Consider the following 27,624-nt stretch of genomic DNA (forward strand, 5'->3'; position numbering starts at 1 on the left):
TTGAAAATATATATATTTAAAGAAAATATTAAATATTATACAAAACTAGTCTATAAAAATTCATCACAGTGTGATTTAAATGATGCACCTGAATGTTTGAGCTCCTTTGACAGGTTTTCATACTGATGCCAGTCATAACTCAGGAGTACATTAAAAATAATGAATAATAATAATATCTGTGAACTTTGATGGCTTGTATTCTTCTCATTGAAAATCTCATGAAATAAAGATAAGAGACCTTTAGGCATCTTAACAAAAACCTCCTCCATCTGCCTTCAGCAGTCTTTGTAAAAATGCTGAACACTGCATATCACCTGCTGTTACGGACCTTAGCGTACACACATTCATCTTCTTTTGGTTGAACAGTTTTCCGAGGTCGCCCTGAAAACTTGACTTGGCCGTACTCCACCTCCATCTCTGTAGTTTGCTGAGGTCGCCCTGAAAACTTGACTTGGCCGTACTCCACCTCCATCTCTGCCTTCTGATGCATCTGCCTCCCCGGCCGCTGCACGATCTTGACATCAGCATAGGTCAATTCTTGGTCATCTTCTTCTGTAGAGTGGAGGGAGGAACACATTAAACACTGCATGACTACACATACTCAGTGCTAACAATAGATTTTTAAGGAAATTCTTTGACATTTTGAGCAGTAGACTTGAAAAGACTAATAGCACTCTCCTGTTTGTACATTAAATATGAAGCAATAGCCAGGAGACGGTTAGCTTAGCTTAGCACAAAGACTGGAAACAGCTAGTCTGACTCTGTCAAAAAGGTTAAAAATCCTCCCACCTCTAAAGTTCACTAATTAACAAGATATAACATGAATCACTGAACTTTAGAGGTGCTGGTAGGCAGATTTTTACACCTTCATATGGAGCCAGGCTAGCTGTTTCCCTGTTTCCAGTTTTTGTGTTAATCTAAGCTAACTTGCTGCTAACTTCATACTTAAAGAACAGTGCAAACGATCCTCTTATCTAACTCTGCAAGAAAGCGAATTAGTGTATTTCCCAAAATGTCAAACTATTCCTTTAATCTATAAGTAGACAAAAAACAATGATATTTTAATGCAGTGATGAAAAAAGAAACTTTGTACCTTTAGGTTTGTTGTTTTGCTTTTTCTTGTGACGACAGACGACTGCCATCCCGACCATTAACAGAATTACCAGTGCTGAGAGGACACCAGCTAGAACTGGCAAATTCTTCTCATGTTCTTAATGAAAGGTGTTTTTATGCACACAAACATGGGACAAAAAGAGAAAAAGACATGAATGAATCCACTGCAGCAGAGTTGGTTTTCACTTACTAATGTAAATGTACCATGGGTCATCATTGCTGGAGTTGGTCACAGTTTGATTTGAGGGTTTAATTGACACTATGATGCCAGTCTCCTTACCCACAGCGGAGGTCGTAGTGTCTGTGATCATGGTAGGGGTTGTTGTTGGATCAATACACAGGGTGTTATTGGCTGAAAACACCCACCGTGATATGTTTGTCCCATCGGGTAAGGTGCAGTTGATGAATATGAAGCCTTTGGACAAACAAACAGATCAACTGTGACTAATGTACAGTGTAATTATCAATTATCAAGCTGATTTCTAGTTATTTTCTATCTTACCACAGGTAGATATCTTCTTTTCTTTTGAGACACTACTGACGTGATTCATGACTGAGCAGACCAGTCGTCCTGAGACGTCTTGTTTCAGAGTGATGTTGTTGGTCTTTTTATTTCCAGAGAGGAGCTGAGCGTCTGTCAGTGTGTGTCCATCCAGAGTCCAGCTGTACTGAGGACTGTCCGCTCCCTCAGAGGAGCAGGCCACCCTCATCTCTCCCTGGGACAGACACTCAGAGTCCAGCAGGACAGAGGACACAGGAGCTGAGAGAAACACACTCACATGACTTCTTAATGTGGCCTTAAACATATTCAGTGTTTACAATGTAAATTTATATACAGAAGTACAGAATAAAATGATTCAGGAAATGCAACGCTACACTGTAGTTATGTGGCAGACTTTGAGTATTTCATGTGAAATGTTTGTTTGCAAAGGTAAAATGTTGAAATAGTATTTGTATAGTAGTATGTGTATTTGTGTGAATTTACCCAGTTTAATTTTCCAAAATGATTTGTATTTTATTTATTAATTAACCTGTAATTCAAATGATATAGCTGTTGGTTTATTATGAATAATACAAATTCAATTGTAAGATTAATAATAGCAAAAGTAGTTATTTACCTTGAATAGACAACTGAAGAGTCCGCTGTTCTGATACAACTCCATTTGAATCAAAGATTATAAGGGTATATTCAGCACCATCAGTCCTGTTCAGGTTATTTATCCTAAATGTTCCATTACTGGGAGTAAAAACGGATCTGTCCTTCATCATATTAGACTCAATCTTATCCTTTCTCCCTGTAAGTATTGTTGTTGTTTTGTTTTTTTGCCAGTTGTATCTCAATATTTCTGAGGCGTTGTCCATCAGCTGGAGCACCACAGTTCCTCCCAGAGCTCCATAACACTGAGTTCTATTCTGTCTGCAATCACAGTAGGTTTGAACACCTGGAAAATAGAGAAATAGTTAAAAAAAAATAATTATTATCACAATTGTGGTTATTCCATACCAACTAAATTAATGACTGTGACAATGTTTTATGCAGATGCAAATATTCATGTTTTAAAACAGAAACAACTCCGTCTCTCTCAGAGTACAGTTAGCATTACACGGACCTGTCAGTTATTAGTGATATTTAGTCACCTTTAGTCATTTAGATTAGTCTAGTTTTAGTAAATTAACCTCAAACATTCATGACAAACTCATAATATATTTTTCACATCCACAGAAATTTATTTTTGGAGATATGAACTTTTCCAAAAATACGAAATTATATGTTTTCGGGGAATTTGTATAAAATAATGCACAACACATCTTAAGTTTAAGTCTTTTAAGTTTAAGTTTAAGTAATTTCTATGGTGCTTCTGATTAAAAAAACATACTGTTTTTATAAGCATGATATAACTGAGTGCAGTTTGTTTATTTGTTTGTTGTTTATTTTAGCTATTTACTTAAATATCTGATCTCTCAGTAAAGAAGTGCGTTCATCCTAAAAGTTTAATTTAATAGATTCACCTGTAGTAGATAATAACTGCAATTTTTACTGTACATGCACATGGAAGTGGAATTGATATCCAGATTTGCAATTGCTCTAAGAAACAACTTTTTGTGACATTTTTTTAAAGCCTGATGAACCGAAGAGAAACAGAAACATCAGTTTCAAACTGCTGCATTTGTCAATTGATTCTTAGAACTGGATTTATCTATAAAAGTGATCAGACTTGATCCTACAGCTGCATAAAAAGTCATAGTTTCACAACATGTTATTCATATAATGTTAAATAAATATTATTATGTCAAATAGTGAAACAGCTCACCATGAGAGACTCCGAGCAGCATCACCAACAGTCCAACCACAGCTTCCATGTCTCCTCACTGTTCAGCCTCTGTTGACCCAGTCAGCAGCTTTCAGACAAACTTCTCTACTTTATTGAATAGAAAACATGAACATCCTACACTGAACAGCCTGAAATACAGTCCTGTATGTGATCGGCCTCAGAGGAGAATGTGTGGGAACTTTGACCAAGCAGAGCGTCGTTTCTATTCATCTTTTTATAGACAGAGAGGGGAAAAGGAAGTGGTTCTCAGTGTTACTTCTCTTTTTAACCTCCAAAATGACAGAGAGCCTACATATGTGTGATGGACTCAGTGGGAGAAAAGGAAACATCCCTCCTTCACACTGAAAGAGGATTTGAGACTGACAGTGTCATTTGTCATCTCTCTGTCTCACCATTGTGACAAAATAAGCATTTATATGATATATTGTGTGTCATTTCTAAATCAAATGATAATAAGTCAAATTTAACTGAAACTTGCTTTCCCAACCTTTCAAACTGTCCTGAACCCACTGACAGGTCATTATTATAACAGTTTTTTAAACATCATCCTCTAGATACAGTGGCAGAACAGCATATTGTATAGCTTTAGACTTTTTTTTTATCGACCATTTATTTCCCTTGTGTCCTTTACTTGTTGCCTTTATTTTAATAAAGGGTATTTGCAATACTGTCCTTATAAGATCACATAAAATGTTTCATCTCTAAACCAATCTATTATAGATTGTTATGTCTATTGGCAAATGGAGCTTAGCATAAGTTCAAGCAGGAAGACTATTTATCACTCATTCATTCATTCATTCTCTCTCTGTCTCTCTCTCTCTCTCTCTCTCTCTCTCACCGTTTCTCCTGCTCTTGTATCAGCTGATTAGGTGGATTACTTTTAATTAACAAATCAGATTCCGCCACAATTTCTATCAGCCTATCACGTCTTAGCTGACAAACTTGAAATCTGTTCTCATCAAGACCCTCCGCCGCCCCTTTCACCTTCACTTCATCATGTCAGCGCCAGATCCGAGATCACCAGAAGCCCGCTCCTCTCCTCATCATCCAGATCCCAATATTCCCATATTCATCACCACCACCAGTGTCTACAGTTCATCGGGGATATCCTCTTCTACTCACGCCTTAACTTCCCTCCTTATGAATATGATGACATCATGATGGCGTCTAATCGCCAAAGACTTTTCACATTTTCATCTCATTATGCATGTTCAATAAAGTCATTTTCACTTAAAAAAAATGAAGTCTCCCCTGATTGAAATGACCTCATTTTATGTCCATGAACTACTGAAAAATAAGGTTAAAAAAGCAACAATATGTCATAATTCCTAAATTCATTGACAGACTGAACAACGCATTATTCTGCCATCAAACCGGGATTTGGTGATGACAACCGTTCAATATCTTGACAGTTTAGCACAAGCGAGTCTTTGGATTATTAAAACTGTCAAACCAAACTTCACTTTAAGACATTTCTGTTTATATAACAGTTGGTGTGAGTGATGGTTGTGGCTGTTGTCATTCACTACATGGCAAAGAAAGAAGATTATTCAACTCTACTGATTATTTCAGTTCCTCATTTGTTACAGAAAAACACGCAGCAAGGTGCAAAAAGTAATGACATTCACACTGTGCTGCACTATGCTGTTGACCAGCAGTGGTGTCACATCATTTGTCCGTTACGTTCCTGGTGTCAAGCTCAACTTTGTCACATCATCCTCTCTCTCTCTCCTGACATTGCACTCACAGCAATAAACATACATACAGTATTTTACACCCAATATTAGAAGGTCAGAGAGTTTCAGTAAAGTATAATAACTCTGTGATGTAGAGTAATGTATTGCTCAGTATGCTCTATTGATCATTATTTTACCTTAAACTGAAGCATGTAAATATTTGATCTATTTTTGCTGGTCTCAGCAGTTTTATGAATCTGAACTGTCCATAAATAATAGTGACGCCTCTGTAAACCAGCAGAGGGAAACCTCACACCTACTTATACTAGTGATGAGACTGGAGGGTTTATTCAGTTCTCAGCAGGCATTAAAGGTACAATCTGTGATAAAAATGTCAACAAAAGGGCAGCTCACCCACATTCAAAATACAAAACTGATTTAACTGATACGTTGTTATATTTTAAATTCTGAACACATACAAATATAAATGATGTCACTCTTTTCTGAATTAAACACTTCAGTCATATATGTTCACATGCCAACATTTTATATGTGATAGATTCACATTTTGGGCTTTAATACAAACAATTTTGTCAATAAAAAGCTTTGAATACAAAACTGCAATTTTTACAATATATGTAGCTACTAAATTCAACATACCTGTACAAAAGTGAAAATCATGTATCTCCAAAACATCAACCTTTGACAGTGCATATTTTAATAATCAAGTGTGTTTAAATTGGTTTAATTTAAGAAGTAAGAACATGTTTTAGATAAACTGAAGGATTAAAGGTGATGTAAGCAATTTCTTTTTGTTAAAATAAGTGTTAAATAGCTCTACACTGTGATTGCCATCACTGATATAGAGTGTTTGGTCAATAACATGGATCTCCCAGTCCCTCCGCTCTGAAGTAAACAGAAAATATTTTTTTTGGTATCCTGTTTTCACTTTATCCAATCAGGACAGAGAACTCCACAAAGAGGTGGTCTTCTCTGAGCGTTCACAGGCAGGCAGCAGAATTTAAGTGTGACTGACCATGGCAGAACAGGTGAAACTACCAATTCCAGCATTTTCAGGAACAGCTCACACAGCCAAATACACCAAGCAAAAGAAGACGGCTGAAGAAAAGAAAGAAGAAAAGAAAGCAGCCAGGAAAAAAAAAAGAGACAGGAGTCATACAAGACCTACATTTATGTCAGTGGGGCCTTTGATCGCTGGAAAAACCTGAAAGCAATGCACAGCTAGCCGTACTGCTTCTGCACAGGTAAGCTATGGATATTTGTTAGTCAGCTGCTCTTTATTGCTGCTGTGACTAATATTGTAAGGTGCTGTGGTGAAGACGGCTGTGCGTTCATGTGATTACGTGGGGAGGAGGGAGGGAAGTGCTAACTGCAAGAACAGACAGGAAGTTAAACAGAATGACAATATGGCTAACAGCCCCTTTAAGTGTTTTTAATCCCTCTGTTTATCTAAAAATTTCAAAATCACCAAATTTGGAGATACAAGGTTTTAGCTGGACAGTGAGGATATGGAAATCTACAGTACAATAATTTCCAAATAGCATCAAAATGAGTTTCAGTAATAAAATGACAATATAAGCTCTATTCACAATGTGACATTTTCCTTTAACATAAATCGACACTTTCAGCACATTTAGACATTAATGTGTCTTTGATTGTAACTGTAATTCACTTCAGCAGTAATGAAAGAAAAAAGTTTTGTACATTATCAACAGACAGTATCAACTGTAATGTTTCCTCTGTTCTATGTTCACAGGCAGAGCCGTGGGGATCTGTAGGCTTTACCACTCTCTAAAGGCAGCAGCACACTGATTTCATAACAAGTCTGTTTACTTTTTAAATCTTTATAAAAGATGCACTGAGCCCATCTTTTGCACTGTGATGAATGCAGGAAACACTCACCAAGACTTTTTTGTAAAGATACTCACTGCGAGCTGCTGAGCTGTGAACACAGTGGCAGAAGTAGTTTTGTAAAGAATAAAAACCGGAGAGAGATTTCACAGTAAATCCTGTAATTTTTTATACCTATAAAGACACATGGCCAATCACTGCAGAAGACGAAAACCATCCTGATGGTTTCACAAAGTTAACATTCAGATGCAGAACTTCACAATTCAACCATTGAGAAGGAGTTCTCTGGATGGTCCTTTATTCGTGGTCTGGTGGAGGTTTCCACTTTGTTGTATTTCTTCTTCTTCCAAGCAAAATAGATGGCAATCCCAACCAACAGAGAAAGTACAACAGCTGCTCGCAAACCACATACAAGCAGCGAGTTATCTGTTCAGATACAGAGAGAGAAACACAGATCTTTCAGTAACCATGTTCTTAATGAAAGGTGTTTTTATGCACACATACATGGGACAAAAAGAGAAAAAGACATGAATGAATCCACTGCAGCAGAGTTGGTTTTCACTTACTAATGTAAATGTACCATGGGTCATCATTGCTGGTGTTGGTCACAGTTTGATTTGAGGGTTTAATTGACACTATGATGCCAGTCTCCTTACCCAGAGAGGAGGCTGGTTTGTCTGTGATCAGACACTACGGCCCCGGACAAACAAACGGACAAACAAACAGATCAACTGTGACTAATGTACAGTGTAATTATCGATTAGCTGATTTCTAGTTATTTTCTATCTTACCACAGGTAGATATCTTCTTTTCTTTTGAGACACTACTGATGTGATTCCTGACTGAGCAGACCAGTCGTCCTGAGACGTCTTGTTTCAGAGTGATGTTGTTGGTCTCTTTATTTCCAGAGAGGAGCTGAGTGTCTGTCAGTGTGTGTCCATCCAGAGTCCAGCTGTACTGAGGACTGTCCGCTCCCTCAGAGGAGCAGGACACCCTCATCTCTCCCTGGGACAGACACTCAGAGTCCAGCAGGACAGAGGACACAGGAGCTGAGAGAAACACACTCACATGACTTCTTATTGGGCCTTAAACATATTCAGTGCTTACAATGCAAATTCACATACAGAAGTACAGAATTAAACGATTCAGGAAATGCAACGCTATACTGTAGTTACGTGGCAGACTTTGAGTATTTCATGTGAAATGTCATTGCAAAGGTAAAATGTTGAAATAGTATTTGTATAGTAGTATGTGTATTTGTGTGAATTTACCCAGTTAATTTTCCAAAGTCATTTGTATTTTATTTATTAATTAACCTATAATTCAAATGATAAAGCTGTTGGTTTATTATGAATAATACAAATTAAATTGTAAGATTAATAATAGCAAAAGTAGTTATTTACCTTGAATAGACAACTGAAGAGTCCGCTGTCCTGATTCACGTCCATTTGAATCAAAGATTTGAAGGGTATATTCAGCACCATCAGTCCTGTTCAGGTTATTTATCCTAAATGTTCCATTACTGGGAGTAAAAACGGATCTGTCCGTCATCATATTATACACAATCTTATCCTTTCTCCCATGAAGTATTGTTGTTGTTTTGTTTTTTTTCCATTGGTAACTAAGTATTTCTGAGGCGTTGTCCATCAGCTGGAGCACCACAGTTCCTCCCAGAGCTCCATAACACTGAGTTCTATTCTGTCTGCCATCACAGTAGGTTTCAACACCTGGAAAATAGAAAAATAGTTTAAAAAAAAAAATTATTATCACAATTGTGGTTATTCCATACCAACTAAATTAATGACTGTGACAATGTTTTATGCAGGTGCAAATATTCATGTTTTAAAACAGAAACAACTCCGTCTCTCTCAGAGCACAGTTAGCATTACACGGACCTGTCAGTTAATAGTAATATTTAGTCACATTTAGTCATTTAGATTAGTCTAGTTTTAGTAAATTAACCTCAAACATTCATTACAAACTCATGCTGTGTTTTTTCACATCTACAAGACTTTATTTTGGAGATATGAACTTCTCGAAAAAAGTACAAATTATATGTTTGGGGGGAAACACATCTTAATTTAAACTCACAGTAATTTCAATGATGATTCCAATTAAAAAAACATACTGTTAGTATAAGCATGATATAACTGAGTGTTTTCTTGTTCATTTTTTGTTTAGTTTTTCTGAACTCTCAGTGAAGAAGAGCGTTCATCCTAAAAGTTTAATTTAATAGATTCACCTGTAGTAGATAATAATTGTAATTTTTACTGTACATGCACATGGAAGTGGAATTGATATCCAGATTTGCTATTGCTCTAAGAAACAACTTTTTGTGACAAGAAACAGAAACATCAGTTTCAAACTGCTGCATTTGTCAATTGATTCTTAGAACTGGATTTATCTATAAAAGTGATCAGACTTGATCCTACAGCTGCATAAAAAGTCATAGTTTCACAACATGTTATTCACATAACATTAAATCAATATTAATGTGTCAAATAGTGAAACAGCTCACCATGAGAGACTCCGAGCAGCATCACCAACAGTCCAACCACAGCTTCCATGTCTCCTCACTGTTCAGCCTCTGTTGACCCAGTCAGCAGCTTTCAGACAAACTTCTCTACTTTATTGAATAGAAAACATGAACATCTTACACTGAACGGCCTGAAATACAGTCCTGTACGTGATCGGCTTCAGAGGAGAACGTGTGGAAACTTTGACCAAGCAGAGCGTTGTTTTATGTCCATCTTTTTATAAGCAGAGCGGGAAAAAGGAAGTGGTTCTTGGTGTTACTTCTCTTTTTAACCTCCAACATGACAGAGAGCCTTCACATGAACCCACTGACAGGTCATTATTATAACAGCATGTTGAGCTCATAAAAACACAACAAACTGTATTTTAAATTCAGGTTAATCATTAAAGTCTCCAGTCATGAAAAAGGCATAGTGCAATATATGCAAAGTGCAAGACATATATTGTATCTGAGTGATGGAGAATAATATTCAGTTCGACTAAAAAGCTTCATAAGAAGAAATTTCAGGTAAACACTGAAGGTTAAACAGTTAAATATTATGTTAACTGAAAATGAAGGATTGTGATCAACTTAAACACCATTTAGTCATTTCTATCAGTGTGAGGATTTGAGTTTTTATCTTGTGATTTTGAATACTTTGCAATAATAATGCAATAATTATTACTTTTTTAAACATCATCCTCTAGATATAGTGGCAGAACAGCATATTGTACAGGTTTGAACTTTCTTTATCAACCATTTAATTTCTTTGTGTCCTTTAATTGTTGCCTTTATTTTAGTAAAGGCTATTTGCAATAATATCCTTATAAGACCACATAAAATGCTTAATCTCTAAACCAATCTACAGCCACAGGAACATTGTTATGTCTATTGGCAAATGACTTCATCTCTTGTTCATGAACTACTGAAAAATAAGGTTAAAAAAAGCAACAATATGCCATAATTCCTAAATTCATTGACAAACTGAACAACGCATTTTTCTGCCATCAAACTGGGATTTGGTGATGACAACCGTTCAACATACTGACTGTTTTTTTGTACTTATGGGGAAATTGATTAGAAGACAGTTTAGCACAAGCGAGTCTTTGGATTATTAAAACTGTCAAACCAAACTTCCCCTTAAGAGATTTCTGTTTATATAACAGTTGGTGTGAGTGATGGTTGTGGCTGTTGTCATTCACTACATGGCAAAGAAAGAAGATTATTCAAATCTACTGATTATTTCAGTTCCTCATTTGTTACAGAAAAACACGCAACAAGGTGCAAAAATAATGACATTCACACTGTGCAGCACTATGCTGTTGACCAGCAGTGGTGTCACATCATTTCTCTGTTATGTTCCTGGTGTCAAGCTCAACTTTGTCACATCATCCTCTCTCTCCCTCCTGACATTGCACTCACAGCAATAAACATACATACAGTATTTTACACCCAATACTAGAAGGTCAGAGAGTTTCAGTAAAGTATAATAACTCTGTGATGTAGAGTAATGTATTGCTCAGTATGCTCTACTGATCATTATTTGAACTTAAACTGAAGCATGTGAACATTTGATCTATTTTTGCTGGTCTCAGCAGAGTTTTATGAATACAGAACTATTCATAAATAATTGTGATGCCTCTGTAAACCAGCAGAGGGAAACCTCACACCTACTTATACTAGTGATGAGACTGGAGGGTTTATTCAGTTCTCAGCAGGCATTAAAGGTACAATCTGTGATAAAAATGTCAACAAAAGGGCAGCTCACCCACATTCAAAATACAAAACTGATTAAACTCATTAATTGTTTCTAAATTTATAACAGCACTAGAAAGCAACTACTTAAAAGCTCTTAATGTTTAATACTTTGAAAGGTTTGTTTACATCAGTAATGTGTGTAAACATGGGAGCAAATCAGAGGGGTGTTCCATCAACGCAGCTAAAGAAAGCTGCGCGTACTTGATATAGCCTGGATTCAATTAACGTCAACTTTCACTTAAGCCTCAGCCTGTTCAACTAACATGATTCAGCCGTGTCTAGTCAAAGCTAAATCTAGCCACGCTTGAACAATCATCATGTGTGCATATGCACGGGGTACATAAGCAGCCCCGAACAGTCGAGTGTTGAAAAGACGATACTATGTTGCAAAAATAGGGGAAAAGAAGAACTGCGTTCTTTTCAGCAGCGGAACAAACCCTGCTGATGAAATTATAGAAATTATATGAAGAATATAAAGATGTCATCACTGAAAAGAGCAATACTGTTGCAATCAACAAGGCGGGGGAGATGGCTTGGCAAACAATTGCAGACAGATTAAATGCATAAATTATACAAGCCTACTTATTGTTTCATTTGTATTTATTAATAAATGAACATTCAGATTACTAGATACTTTAAGACTGTGGCTATATAATCAGTAGGCTAGATAATATCAGATATATGTTTAAAACAATGGTATAGGCTATCTTAGGAGAACCGACATAACTACAATGCATTTACTGTTATTTGGTCAGTTTGGTGTAGTGTGTGAAGCTTCTCTGACCTTGTAACCCTTGACCTATATTCATTCTTCACTGTTGCATCTCAACAGGAACAATCTGAATAGCCAAAACAGAACCGGGCAACAAGTCAAAATACAATACAAAAACATTTTCCAGAGTGGTAAGTAGCCTTTAATGAAATGTGAAATGTATTTGTTAACATACTTGTTGAGCTGTGAATATATACCTTTGTAGCCACCCAAAAAAACGATGGAAGCCAATGCTACTGGTGGGGGACCTCTGCCAGAGGACCTCACACCTGCAGAGGAGCTGGTGTTGAGCCGCAACAAGGGGCGACCACTAATTGAGGGAATAGAGGGGGAAACTCCTCAGAAGTCATTCCCCAAGGAGCTCGGGAGACACATGTACAAGGTATTGTCTGCTACTTTTCCTCCACAGGTATCAGTCTCTCAGTGATAATAACTAACAGTTGGCCTATAACTTTCAGTGAGTGGGGACACGATTTGCCTGCTGGATCCCCCAACTCAAGATGCTGAAGGCCTGACCCATGTGTGAATATGTCTTATCTTTGTCAAAACACTGTATTTTATGTAAATCTGTCTCCTTTCACTTTGACAACTGCAGTGTTCATCTATCTGCAGGGAGATGGCGCCAGCACATCTGGTGCCCTTGAAGATGAGGACACAAAGGGCCTTTTCCAAACTAGCTCCCACACCCTCTCCCTACCTACTTCCACTCCATTTGCATGTTCATGTGGAGGGTCTGCCATATTAAGTGCCATCCCAAACCAACTAGCGGGGAGTGGAAGTGGGTTATAAATTCCTCCAACAGTGAGCCTGCATCGATGCTGACTTACTGAGCATGTGCAACATCTATTGTGTTCGTCATGGAAGACGCTCCATACAAATGGAAGTTCCGTGCGACAACCTGTAAACACATTTAATCTTAAACTGCTCAAACTAAGATGGACATTTAATATTGTCATACAGTAGTTAACAATGTAAATGCCACCAAAGAAGCTTGGGAGTAAGTTTTATTTGTCTCTATAGGCTTAGGCCTACTGTGGAGTGAATGCCACCTCACTGCCCACACTGTTATAAGTTTATGTAGCCTATTATTAGTGTTGTCTATAAAAGATGATGTTTCTGACCATAACAGTTTCTTCACTATCCTCTCTGACATATTGCTTAACAGGTTCATTATCAAGGAATTAGACCTTGAGGGTGTTGTGTCACCCAAACAAGTCTCAAAGAAATGGGAGAACATCAAAAAGAAGTACAAGGTAAATTTGTTGTAACAGAGTGAAATGACTATTGTCTTAAATGCTGTAGTGATTTCTAATATGTGTCACTATTTGCACTAGGAATTGAGAAGGCCTCCCACTGGGTCTGGAACAGACCAGGGGGAGGAAACCCCAGCCACATGGTCATTTTATCTTGACATGCATGAGGCAATTGGGTGCAAGTCATCTGTAACTCCTCCTGTTCTCATTGCCTCATGCATGTCAAGCCCTACTATACTCCCAGGTCCCTCTCCCTTCATGTCCGAGTCCAACCTCAGTGACCCCCTAACCCCATCAGATCCTGTTTCCCTCCCTAGCACATTTTCATCCTCACCTGAACCCCCCCAGCCTCCACCTGCCAAAAAGAAACGTATGACCACTGAGCTGCTGATTGATTTTTACAGAAAGAAGCGGATTACAAGCGGAGCAGATTACACAACAAACAGAAAAATTCCTTAGTTTATTTGAGGAAATGGTGGACAAAATGTGAAGTCTTTTGGTTTGAATTATTATTTATATATATATATATATATATATATATATATATATATATATATATATATATATATATATATATATATATAATTTTATTTATCTATGTTCATATATATATGTATGTATATTGTTTGTTTAAAATTAGTGATATTATTTATACATAACTTATGTTTCTCCTGTGAAGGAGGGTCTTTATTTCATTTGCAATGGATAAATAATAAATGAACTAAAGAAAATTGACAATCCCTTTGTGTATCCTTCATATCTCCTGAGACAAGAATGTCCACAACCTCTTATTGTTATATCCCAATTAGTGTCATGACCTGTATTATCAACACTATACTTCTGACCACAAACTGAGGTGCCATAAAGGAAAAGGTAATCACATTTATTGTTTCAGAGGGAAAACATAAATGTTATTAATGATCACAGATGAATTCTAGTAATGTAAAACAGGCTTTTAGTACTCCACTTATATTTGCAGTGTTAGAGTGTCATTGTATTGGCAGTTACATGCGAAATGTAGTAAATGCAAATATAACCCAGCAAATTGAATGTGGGTAGTAAAGGTAAAGGGAACAAATTTTGAATTATTGCATAACAAGTGTTCTTTAAAAATGGATCTTGACAATGGCATGTCTGAAAAATGTCTTATCTTCACTTGTACAAAAGATGAGTATGCAAGGAGTGCACTGATGTGGTCTATCCCCCAAATATTAAACAGGTGCAGTTCTAAAGGAAAGTATTTTCCAACATAGGAAATGTCATCATATCCCAGGTGAGAAGGCTATGAAGGGCAACAACTGCATGCTAGCATTTTAAATATATTATCTGTGTATCACATTTATAAACATGTACAAACTGGAGTGTAAGACAACAGTCATGCCTGACAATTGCATTTATGTTTGGGGTTAGATGGAAGTGGTATAAGTTAACATATGGTGATGTTTCACTTTTGTTATGTAGGGCCCCTGCTGACATGCATATTTTGCAGAATATCTTCATGGTCCAACAGTTAGAAAAAGTGATTTTGTAGTGCTAAAGATGAAAAGAGTAAACACACAGGTTTATAAGGCCAGTTTGTGCAGTTTTAATGGGCTATTTGGCCAATTAACAAAATCAGGACTGTCATTTTTTGTGAAATGAGAACTGCCCACAACTTAAATACAAAAACACAATAAAAAAGAAACAAAAAAACAGAAAAAACGCAGCACAAAATGCACAAAATTCACAAATAATCATGCTCGTGCAAGTACTGTGGCACCTGGACAGGTGCAGACAGATAGGCAGCAATCCTGTCCCTGATGTGGTTTCCATGCCTTTCCTGTTCACCTGCACCAATGGGAGGAGCATTCTGGGTATCTTCTTTGGGTGAGAAGTCCTCCATCTCTTCCAGAACATCGTTCATGTGGATGCAAAGATTGTAGAGGAATGCACAGCAAACAATGATGTCTGGTGCAAAATGTGGATGGACCTCCAGGGCCTTAAAGAATGTGCCTCGCCAGCGTGTTTTCATCACTCCAAAAGCTCGTTCAACAACAGAACGAGCCCTGGAGTGATGCAAGTTATACCTCTCCTGGACCCGGCCTTGCAGAGGGTGCTTGTATGGGGTTATGATGCCAATTGGCTTTTCTAGGCAGGGATAGGCACCGTCCCCAAGGAGGTAGTAGCCAGCTGGAGGGTATAGGGCCCGGCAGAAGATGGGACTGTTACGCAGAACCCTAGCATCATGTACAGAGCCTGGATAGCCCACAAACACATCCAAGAATCTGCCTCTTGCGTTTCATATGGCCTGCATTTGTATGGATTGAAAAAAGCTTATCAGCACAGTGCAGGTTCCCTGGAGCTCTAATACGAATGTGCCATCCATCTATGGCACCAGCAGCATGGGCAAAAGCAGGACTCCGTGCAAGTTCACTGAAGCCTTGGGCAATGGTGTGAAGCTCCTGTGGCGATGGCAGTGAAATTACAGTTGAGAGTTTGGCTTTTATGTCCCTGCTGACTCTGTGGATCATATTGTGCACAGTGGTCCTGGGAATCCCAAATGCAGAGCTGACCACAGAGAGTGATAGCCCATGGGCCAAACTATACAGGAACACAAGAACCTCCATCTCCTGGCCCCAACCGTGGTCACTTGGTGAGGTAATTAATTGAATCAAGTATGCCACAGTTGTTTGATTTAGACAAAAGTCCCTCTTGAGGCAGATGTCTGGATTACCGTACAACAGCATTATAGGGGTGGCATCATTTAACTGCATGTACAGCCCTCTGTCCGTCTGGAAAAAAAAGAATAACAGACTAAATGTTATTTGAATACCGTCAATACATCCAACATTCATCCACCTAGGTGGGCCTGTAGAAATGATGTTGCTGCTCTGACATTCTTCAACAATATTCTCCTTGTCTTTGTCTTAATTGAGGACAAACCGTTTTATCACATTACAGTGGAATTAAAATCAAGAATGTACTAGGCTACATCTACACAATTCCATTGTTAATCTACAATAAATAATTTATAGAACTTACTAAAGAAGAAGAATATTCTACATAAAGATTAGATATGAATATACCACTGCTACAAAAAACAACAAGAAAAAAAAAAGAAAAAAGATGCAAGTACCTTTCTCTGGTGCATCAACGCTAAAAGGCGCCTTAACGTCCATGCCTTCTGGAGGCTCTGTTCCTCTGATCTTCCAACAGCTGGTGGATCATGGCAACAGTTGCCGCTCCCAAAAGACACTGATAACATTTCTACAAAATGAAAGACAAAGACAGTGACAACCCACAGAGACATTGGGCCCTTTTTTCCTACAGGCACGAAGCCGGCACTGGGCAAAAAGCAGTCAGCAGTTATCTCATCTCTCCCTTTGACAGACACTCAGCAAGACAGAGAACAAAGTAGCTGAGAGAAACACACTCAGATGACTTTTAATTATAACACATTCTCAGTCAATCTATACCGTTACTGATGAATAACAAGGCAAACATAAAATAAAAATATAGCCTACTGTAGGATATCTATCAATATTACTAAATTACCCTGCAGGAAAAAAAGGCTCTTTACCTTGAATGGACAATTGTAGAGTCCGCTGTTCTGATTCATGTCCATCTGAATCAAAGATTCGAAGGGTATATTCACCACCATCAGTCATTCTCAGGTTTTTTATCCTAAACATTCCATTACTGGGAGTAAAGATGGATCTGTCCTCTATCAGATTAGACACAATCTTATCATTTCTATTCTATTTCTAATCTAGAGTTACCATCTAGACATGACTGTTTTTTCTATCTTAAACTTTTGTTAGTTCCGTACTCTTTGTTGCTAAGGTTGTTGCTAAGGTTTTTCCATGTATTGTTTGTGTTGTTCACTCTCATATTTCAGCTCAGATTTCATCTCCAACATGTACAGATGTATGTAAGAAGTTGACATTTGGAGTAAAGAATGAGAAAAATAAGTGAAATCCAACTACTATAGTTTGTTTCATGGTTTGTTGACGTAGCATCCTGAGATGGCGGAAGTCTGCCACTTCCAAGAGCTGGCCAATCAGAACAGAGTGGGCTCATAAGGAGGGGGTCTTAAGTAAGAAGTTTCTTAACTGTAAAACATGCAAAGATATTCCAGTAAAGCCCCAGATTAAAAATATAAACCTGTAAATGTGTGTCATATGTCTCCTTTAAGTTCGCTGCACTCTGTCTCTCTCAGAGCACATTTAGCATTACATGGGCCTGTCAGTTATAATGTTTCACTGTAGTACATTTAGTTATTTACTTTAGTCTAGTTTTACTAAATTAACCTCTCCTAGTCATTACAAACTCATGCTGTGTTTTTTACTACAGAACTTTACATCTGAAGTTTTCCAAAGATACCAAATTATATGTTGGAGGAGGAAACTTTGTATAAAATGATGCACAAGACATCTGAAGTTCAACTCTCAGTAGTTTCTATGGTGCTCCCAATAAAATAATAAAAACATAGTGTTAGTGTTGGCATGATACAACTGAGTGTATTGTTTTTTGTTTTTTACTTGAGAAAAAACTGAAGGGACGAGAGAAAATTAAATATCAGAGGAGAAGAAGTCCTTAAATCCTTAAAGTATAATGTAATACATTCATCTGTAGTGGATAATAATTGTAATTGTTTCTGTACATGCACACTGATGTGGAATTTAATCTCCGTATTCTCTATTGCTCTGCGAAACAACAAGTTTTTTTATTTTTATGGTGAATGAAACTCGTCACACAAAGTTTCAGCCGTCTGAGGCTCATTAAGAGTTATTTGTGTTCGTGCGTGGATGAGGCCAAACTATATCAGCGTTGAACAGGACATAAACAGTGAAAAGGACAAAGTGGTTGGCAGGTTTGCCACTTTGAAGGAGAGGAGGATGAAATTTCTAAAAGGGACTCAGTTTGTTAAACTGTTCGGATTATTTTGTTCCATGGAGGATATTACACAAATGGACCAACGTTACACTAAACTACAGCGGTCTGAGCAGGGACAACAACCGATGAGTGAAACATCCATAATTAGTCTTTATTAACTTAAATTTTAGTTATGAAGAAATCAGTCAGACTATTAGATTTATCTGTTGTTTAACTCCTTGTTTGCCGCATCTCAGCACCTGTCTGTGTCACTGCCTGTGGTGTTGTAGACTGTCCACTTTGTATTTGAATAAGTTGTAGACTGCCGTCTCTATTCTATGTTTATGTTATTCCCATGTAAGAAAGACATGGTACTGAGACAGTGCATCTGGCTTGTTGCTGTCTATTGGCGGTGGTGCTGAACTGTTTGTCAATCAATGTATGTAGAGCTCCGCATGCTGTCCTCAGTACTGAAACATTTGAACGTGGCTGGCGACCTGTTGTTTGGCTTCACTGTATGTTTTCACAGACATAGGCTTGCTTGGCTCAATGATAATTTGTGATTATGGATAGGATATATCAGCTATATTTTACAGCTGTGAATTTTAAAATGACTTTATTAGAAGGGCCCCTTGAGAATGCTTCGCCCCCCCTGTGCTGAGAGTCTAGCTCCGCCCCTGTCAAGACCCCACAGGTGGATTCCAGTTCATTTGAGCTGCATAACACGTCATTGAAGAACTACTCACTATACTTGATCCTACTTGACAAAATGTCACAGTTGCACAACATGTTACTCACATAACGTTAAATCAATATTAATATGTCAAATAGTGAAACAGCTCACCATGAGAGACTCGGAGCAGCATCACCAACAGTCCAACCACAGCTTCGAGGTCTCCTCACTGTTCAGCCTCAGGAGAACTTGTGGAAACTTTGACTAAGCAGAGCGTTGTTTCTATTCATCTTTTTATAGACAGAGAGAGAAAAAGGAAGTGGTTCTAAGTGTCACTTTTCTGTTTACCTCCAACATGACAGAGAGCCTTCATATGTGTGATGGACTCGGTGGATGAAAAGAAAACATCCCTCCTTCACACTGAAAGAGGATTTGAGACTGACAGCTGACTTTTCTAAAATATCCAATATCAACAGTCACAAAAATAGATCTTCTTATGTCCAGGTGACTGTAAAACGTGTCATCTCTCTGTCTCACCATTGTGACAAAATAAGCATTTATATGATATATTGTGGCTCATAATTCTCATCTCTAAATCAATAATAACAAGTCAAATTTGAACTCACTGAAAGGTCATTATTACAACAGCATATTGAGCTCAAAAAAATCAGCAAACTGTATTTTAAATTCAGGTTAATCATTAAAGTCTCCAGTCATGAAAAAGGCATAGTGCAATATATGCAAAGTGCAAGGCATATATTGTATCTGAGTGATGGAGAATAATATTCAGTTCAACTTAAAAGCTTCATAAATTTCAGGTAAACATTGAAGGTTATATAGTGGAAAAGTAACGCACACCAAGGGTTGTAGTGAGGTGCTGCTCACTGGAAGCAGATTCAAAAGCAGGAAAGATGTGTTGCACACTCTGGCTCCATATGTATTTCTTTTTCATTATGATGACGTTTTGGCCCTCAGGCCTTCATCCATGATTGTTGATCTGAGGCGTCTTGTTTCAGAGTGATGTTGTTGGTCTCTTTATTTCCAGAGAGGAGCTGAATACAAGAGCGGAAGAAGAGGAGAGGGTTAGGTGGTATTTATACGATTGCCGGAAGTAGCGTAGTTGAGGTGTGGTCCTGCTCCTGAAACTTCACTTAATAGCTTCAATAAAATTCTCAACAAAACATGTATAATAATATTACATTTTTAAGTTCTGCTGCTGCCATAAAAACATGGTGTCTTATAGTGTTGAATATTTCAGTCATGGTAAGTCTCATGAAGCTGCATGTGTGTGTGTTGGAACAGTGTCATACAGTATTTTTTTTAGAGGAACTTAAGAAAATGTTGGTGGGACATTCAGTGTTCAATGGGTCAGCTAATGATATCAAATTTTAAATGAATTTTTAAAATTAAAATATAAAAATGTCATGATGATATTCGACCTGTTATGTTTTAAGTGTTAAACAGATCACAGTACTCAGACAGGAAATTGGTCTGTACACAGATATGTGACCACAAAATATTTCCTTATATGCACAAACTAAAATTCGCTCTTCCCATACAAGCAAATACAGTAAAACTATATTTCTGGAGTCATTGTGATAATTATTACTCAACAGCATTGTGAGATGTTTTCATTCTTCCTCACAGATTCAGTGAGAATACAAAAGATATTGCATATCTCCAGGTTTCTTAAGATTTAATTATGATCATTTAGTCAGTTCTGATCTTTGGTTAGTGGAGAAATTAGTCCATTTTTGTGTAAGTCAGTGATCACACTAACTTGGAACAAGCCACTGGTTTATTACATCTAAAAAAACAAATCATATGAACAGAGAGCCTACATGTAAGACTGCCCTAGACAGAGCATAGAGCGCGTTGATTGGTTTAGCCGTAAACACATCTACAGGTACGATGGCTCATAATGAACAAACAGAACAATTATCTAACTAAATGATCTACAGTAAGTGAGAGGGTTTCCACTGTTCAAATTAAATTGAATTAATTTTGTGCTCTCAACTGATATTTGTAAAATTCTTTCATTTGGATCTCACTTTCAAAAATTTCATTAGCATTTACTTGCTCCACAACCTGTGATTTCAAACTTAACCCACCGGAAGCTTTCAGATTGTAACAACATCAAACCGTTTACTGGCAGTCGATCGCAGCTCTAAACTATCACTAAGCTATGTGTTGTGTGTCATACTCAGTAATGAACAGGCTATGCATGTGAAACTAATCCCTGAAATCCTAGTTGTCAGTTGATTCTTGTTTGTTAAAAGTATTTATTTGGTCAAAGCTGTTTTCTAGCCTGGAACAGTATTTAAGCTGCTTCAGTTAAGATGATGTCAAACTTTACTTATTGACTAAAAGTGATCTTGTGGCTGCATAAAATCAACAATAATGATTTCTAATTTAACATAAAACATCTTTTTGCACAATATCAAATCCAACATTAACATAATAGTGAAACAGCTCACTATGAGAGACTCCGAGTAGCATCACCAACAGTCCAACCACAGCTTCCATGTCTCCTCACTGTTCAGCCTCTGTTGACCCAGTCAGCAGCTTTCAGACAAACTTCTCTACTTTATTGAATAGAAAACATGAACATCCTACACTGAACAGCCTGAAATCTCTTCTGTTAGAGATCAACCTCAGAGAAGAAGGTGTACAAAAAGTGTTGAATTCAGCTACAGGGTTTAAAGGGGGAGAGATGGAAAGGAAGTGAAACTTGACACGGTCGCTACTTACAAGAAAGAAAACCAGACACCAACTTCTTCCTGTGGTCTTTATGTTGTCATGACTCCTTCATCTCCTCCATCTTTCTTATACTACTCAACAGTCACAGACATATCATTAAGCCTCAAAACTCTGATACTATACTTTACACTAACCTTACATTTCATTTGGCAGACGATGAGGTACAATCCAAGCCACAGGTGACAGTGATGCTTCATGTCAGTCATGCAGTACCAACCTAGCAGCTGTTGTCTGCTGTATTTCAGTTCCCTTCCATGATGCTCAAAAGACGTCAGGACAACTGAAAACTTAAGACACAAACTGCAAAACAAGTGATTGATCAATCTTTTAATACACAGAAAAAACATTATCGATTCAATAAATGAGGCCGTATTCTACCATCAAACTGGGATTTTAGAATGACAGCTGGTAGTTCAACATGTAAACTGTGTATTTGTGCTCATGGGGAAAAGATTAAAGGCCAGTTTAGCACAACTATGTCTCTGGATCATCACGTCTGTATCACAGCTGAATTTGAAATGTATTATCCTCACTGCAATGTAAATCATTGACTCCTTCAAACTGTAAAATTCCACCTTCAAAGCTTTTTTACAGGTGTTGGTTTATGTGATGTTGGTGAGGTCTGTCTGCAGTGAGGCGATGAGTAAAGTTTCAGTTCAGTAGTCAGTGCAGTCGTCTATGATCTGGGAGACTCCAGTTCAAAACCCGGTTTGTGGACCTCCTTCGTGAGGCAGTTTATTTATGAACACTTATTGTAACACTTTAAGTTTCTAAAATTGAAAGTGTAATAAAAACAAAACCAGGATTTTTAAGCCTCTCTCCACTTTTATTCAAATACAATTAATTTTGCTGCTTCAACAAATATAGATAAAAATACAAATACTGGGCTTTCTGCACATCCCTAGTAGATATATATCTACTGTAATTCTATTATTTCTTGTTGAGAATATAAGTTTAGAGTGCAGTGAACATTTCCAAAGGAGAGCTGGATTGGAGCAGGCTAGCACTTCCTCTCTTGGTATCATGTTATATTTTGTTGTATATTATTGTCTTTGTAAGTCTAATTGACTATTTCAAATCACTATTTCAAACATTGATATTGAGTTGTTTTCGGTGATGAAAGCACTCTTTCAAGTTCTGAAGAGTAGTGGTCAGTTTCCACACATTTGCGAGGTAATAGTTGCTTACAGTATGTAATCGCTGCTATGAATGTGCTCAGTGTTTTAACATTTATCCCACATTCACCTGCACAATAGTAATTAACTAAAAACATCAATTTAATTCAAATTAACTTCTGGTTAATACAGGACATTAAGCAATTTAATTCAGCAACTTAATTAATATAAATATTCAGAATGTGGATTTGTTTCTCCTCCAGATTTGAAAGTTGGAGCTTAAATAACTCAAACTCTGAATTATTCAAATGATTAAATAGTTAAAAAAAAAAGTTCAGTGTTACTATGGTTGAGTAATATGGATATCTGTCTTTTAGTTTTGTAAGGTACTTTGTTAACTGGAATCCACAAAGACATAGGAAGTGCATCAAGCTAAATATAGAAAACGTATTTTGATGGTGTTAACTGATAAACACATCTTGTGTTAAGAAACTGACAAGTTGTTAAGTCACTCTCATTTTGAACTACCCCTTCATTTGGCCTCTCACTTCTCCCCTGTTTCAGTATAACAGAAAAAGAAAAAAAATTGTGAACAACACATCCTGCTTTAAAAAGATGTTCCTCTTTTCCCGCTAACTCGCTTTATTAAGAAATCAAATCTTAGAAGCAAAAACTCCATACATTGTAGTTGCAGGCAATTCTGAGATATAATAATGTAATTAGTAATGAAATGACTACATGTTATCTCCATCTACAAATTCCCCCAATGAAGTAACTTTAATGTAAGAGTAAGCAGGACAACACAACCCATTCATATACACATGAACACCCTGTAATAAATAAAGGTAATAATGTAGTCTTAAAAAATCTACTGCAAATGATAAAACAATATTGCAAGAATGGAATCTCATGCCTAAGAAAAAGCGGAAGTGTTTAAGCAATGGAAACAGATTCATGCTTACTGTGAACTGTGTCAAGAGACCAGACATTACATGCAAACTTATCTTTGGTCTTCTAGAGAGCTGAGGGAAGAGGTGTGGCCAAATATGAGATTAAGTCCCAACATGCACAGCACAAAACCTTTCATAAACCAATGTAAGAGCACACTGTGCACTGTGAGTTTTCAGTGTTTTAACAATGAATTAAATGTAAATATGCTTATAAATTAGAAAAGAGTAAAAATAAGGATGTATTACATCATGTAAAGATTAAAAAAAGAGGATGAATCAGGAACTACTTGAAAATATATATATTTAAAGAAAATATTTAACATTATACAAAACTAGTCTATAAAAATTAGTCACAGTGTGATTAAAATGATGCACCTGAATGTTTGAGCTCCTTTGACAGGTTTTCATACTGATGCCAGTCATAACCCAGGAGTACATTAAAAATAATGAATAATAATAATATCTGTGAACTTTGATGGCTTGTATTCTTTTCATTGAAAATCTCATGAAATAAAGATAAGAGACTTTTAGGCTTCTTAACAAAAACCTCCTCCATCTGCCTTCAGCAGTCTTTGTAAAAATGCTGAACACTGCATATCACCTGCTGTTACAGACCTTAGCGTACACACATTCATCTTCTTTTGGTTGAACAGTTTTCCGAGGTCGCCCTGAAAACTTGACTTGGCTGTACTCCACCTCCATCTCTGTAGTTTGCTGAGGTCGCCCTGAAAACTTGACTTGGCCGTACTCCACCTCCATCTCTGCCTTCTGATGCATCTGCCTCCCCGGCCGCTGCACGATGTTGACATCAGCATAGGTCAATTCTTGGTCATCTTCTTCTGTAGAGTGGAGGGAGGAACACATTAAACACTGCATGACTACACATACTCAGTGCTAACAATAGATTTTTAAGGAAATTCTTTAACATTTTGGGCAGTAGACTTGAAAAGACTAATAGCACTCTCCTGTTTGTACATTAAATATGAAGCAATAGCCAGGAGACAGTTAGCTTAGCTTAGCACAAAGACTGGAAACAGCTAGTCTGACTCTGTCAAAAAGGTTAAAAATCCTCCCACCTCTAAAGTTCACTAATTAACAAGATATAACATGAATCACTGAACTTTAGAGGTGCTGGTAGGCAGATTTTTACACCTTCATATGGAGCCAGGCTAGCTGTTTCCCTGTTTCCAGTTTTTGTGCTAATCTAAGCTAACTTGCTGCTGACTTCATATTTAGAGAACAGTGCAAACGATCCTCTTATCTAACTCTGCAAGAAAGCAAATTAGTGTATTTCCCAAAATGTCAAACTATTCCTTTAATCTATAAGTAGACAAAAAACAATGATATTTTAATGCAGTGATGAAAAAAGAAACTTTGTACCTTTAGGTTTGTTGTTTTGCTTTTTCCTTTGACTACAGACGACTGCCACCCCGACCATTAACAGAATTACCAGTGCTGAGAGGACACCAGCTAGAACTGGCAAATTCTTCTCTGTTTTAGTAATAAAAGACACAAGAGAAACACAGATCTTTCAGTATCCATGTTCTTAATGAAAGGTGTTATTATGCAGACATATGCAGGACAAAAAGAGAAAAAGACATGAATGAGTTGGTTTTTACTTACTAATGTAAATGTACCATGGGTCATCATTGCTGGAGTTGGTCACAGTTTGATTTGAGGGTTTAATTGACACTGTGATGCCAGTCTCCTTACCCACAGGGGAGGCCGTAGTGTCTGTGATCATGGTAGGGGTTGTTGTTGGATCAATACACAGGGTGTTATTGGCTGAAAACACCCACTGTGATATGTTTGTCCCATCGGGTAAGGTGCAGTTGATGAATATGAAGCCTTCGGACAAAAAAACAGATCAACTGTGACTAATGTACAGTGTAATTATCAATTATCAAGCTGATTTCTAGTTATTTTCTATCTTACCACAGGTAGATATCTTCTCTTCTTTTGAGACACTACTGATGTGATTCCTGACAGAGCAGACCAGTCGTCCTGAGACGTCTTGTTTCAGAGTGATGTTGTTGGTCTCATTATTTCCAGAGAAGAGCTGAGTGTCTGTCAGTGTGTGTCCATCCAGAATCCAGCTGTACTGAGGACTGTCCGCTCCCTCAGAGGAGCAGGACACCCTCATCTCTCCCTGGGACAGACACTCAGAGTCCAGCCGGACAGAGGACACAGGAGCTGAGAGAAACACACTCACATGACTTTTTAAAGTGGCCTTAAACATATTCAGTGTTTACAATGTAAATTTATATACAGAAGTACAGAATAAAATGATTCAGGAAATGTAACGCTACACTGTAGTTATGTGGCAGACTTTGAGTATTTCATGTGAAATGTTTGTTTGCAAAGGTAAAATGTTGAAATAGTATTTGTATAGTAGTATGTGTATTTGTTGAAGTGTATTTACTTGGTTTAATTTTCCAAAGTCATTTGTATTTTATTTATTAATTAACCTATAATTCAAATGATAAAGCTCTTGGTTTATTGTGAATAATACAAATTAAATTTTAAGATTAATAATAGCAAAAGTAGTTATTTACCTTGAATAGACAACTGAAGAGTCCGCTGTTCTGATTCACGTCCATTTGAATCAAAGATGTGAAGGGTATATTCAGCACCATCAGTCCTGTTCAGGTTATTTATCCTAAATGTTCCATTACCGGGAGTAAAAACGGATCTGTCCTTCATCTCATTAGACACAATCTTATCCTTTCTCCCTTTAAGTATTAGTGTTGTTTTGTTTTTATTCCATTTGTATATAGATATTTCTGAGGCGTTGTCCATCAGCTGGAGCACCACAGTTCCTCCCAGAGCTCCATAACACTGAGTTCTATTCTGTCTGCCATCACAGTGGGTCTCAACACCTGGAAAATAGAAAAATAGTTAAAAAAAAATTATTATCACAATTGTGGTCATTCCGTTTCAACTAAATTAATGACCGTGACAATGTTTTATGCAGGTGCAAATATTCATGTTTTAAAACAGAAACAACTCCGTCTCTCTCAGAGCACAGTTAGCATTACACGGACCTGTCAGTTAATAGTAATATTTAGTCACATTTAGTCATTTAGATTAGTCTAGTTTTAGTAAATTAACCTCAAACATTCATTGCAAACTCATAATATGTTTTTCACATCCACAGAAATTTATTTTTGGAGATATGAACTTCAAATAAATACGAAATTACATATTTTCGGGGAATTTGTATAAAATAATGCACAACACATCTTAAGTTTAGGTCTTAGTAATTTCTATGGTGCTTCCGATTAAAAAAACATACTGTTTTTATAAGCATGATATAACTGAGTGCAGTTTGTTTATTTGTTTGTTGTTTATTTTAGCTATTTACTTAAATATCTAAACTCTCAGTGAAGAAGTGTGTTTATCCTCAAAGTTTAATTTAATAGATTCACCTGTAGTAGATAATAACTGTAATTTTTACTGTACATGCACATGGATGTGGAATTGATCTCCGGATTTGCTATTGCTCTAAGAAACAACTTTTTGTGACATTTTTTAAAAACCTGATGGACCAAAGAGAAACAGAAAGTTTCAAACTGCCGCAGTTGTCAATTGATTATTAGAACTGGATTTATCTATAAAAGTGATCAGACTTGATCCTACAGCTGCATAAAAAGTCATAGTTTCACAACATGTTATTCACATAACGTTAAATAAATATTAATATGTCAAATAGTGAAACAGCTCACCATGAGAGACTCCGAGCAGCATCACCAACAGTCCAACCACAGCTTCCATGTCTCCTCACTGTTCAGCCTCTGTTGACCCAGTCAGCAGCTTTCAGACAAACTTCTCTACTTTATTGAATAGAAAACATGAACATCCTACACTGAACAGCCTGAAATACAGTCCTGTATGTGATCGACTTCAGAGGAGAACGTGTGGAAACTTTGACCAAGCAGAGCGTTGTTTCTATTCATCTTTTTATAAGCAGAGAGGGGAAA

The 27,624-nt window shown here is 37.1% G+C and overlaps 2 protein-coding genes across 7 annotated transcripts; both read right to left on the minus strand.

Moving 5' to 3' along the window:
• On the minus strand, positions 1-27,624 carry LOC121902348. 5 transcript variants are annotated; one of them, XM_042419611.1, is made up of 6 exons: positions 9,513-10,225; positions 8,398-8,721; positions 7,786-8,043; positions 1,304-1,528; positions 1,094-1,204; positions 1-552 (listed from the first exon to the last, which is right to left on the minus strand). In XM_042419611.1, exons 1-6 carry the CDS (start codon positions 9,559-9,561, stop codon positions 311-313), a joined length of 1,209 nt encoding a protein of 402 aa, XP_042275545.1. In that variant the 5' UTR covers positions 9,562-10,225; the 3' UTR covers positions 1-310. The 5 variants fall into 5 exon arrangements, with proteins under 5 accessions (XP_042275545.1, XP_042275544.1, XP_042275547.1 ...); XM_042419610.1 differs by lacking the exons at positions 1,094-1,204; positions 1,304-1,528; positions 7,786-8,043; positions 8,398-8,721; positions 9,513-10,225 and adding exons at positions 25,025-25,135; positions 25,268-25,492; positions 25,580-25,837; positions 26,200-26,523; positions 27,370-27,624 and having other exon boundaries at positions 2-552; XM_042419613.1 differs by lacking the exons at positions 1-552; positions 1,094-1,204; positions 1,304-1,528; ... (1 more) ...; positions 8,398-8,721; positions 9,513-10,225 and adding exons at positions 23,936-24,483; positions 25,025-25,120; positions 25,358-25,492; ... (1 more) ...; positions 26,200-26,523; positions 27,370-27,624.
• On the minus strand, positions 14,373-19,244 carry LOC121902352. 2 transcript variants are annotated; one of them, XM_042419621.1, is made up of 4 exons: positions 18,991-19,244; positions 16,852-16,896; positions 16,408-16,538; positions 14,373-16,063 (listed from the first exon to the last, which is right to left on the minus strand). In XM_042419621.1, exons 1-4 carry the CDS (start codon positions 19,010-19,012, stop codon positions 15,515-15,517), a joined length of 747 nt encoding a protein of 248 aa, XP_042275555.1. In that variant the 5' UTR covers positions 19,013-19,244; the 3' UTR covers positions 14,373-15,514. The 2 variants fall into 2 exon arrangements, with proteins under 2 accessions (XP_042275555.1, XP_042275554.1); XM_042419620.1 differs by lacking the exon at positions 18,991-19,244 and having other exon boundaries at positions 16,852-17,081.

This window comes from Thunnus maccoyii, chromosome 8 (genome assembly GCF_910596095.1).
Source record: "Thunnus maccoyii chromosome 8, fThuMac1.1, whole genome shotgun sequence".
Taxonomy (NCBI): Eukaryota; Metazoa; Chordata; class Actinopteri; order Scombriformes; family Scombridae; genus Thunnus; species Thunnus maccoyii.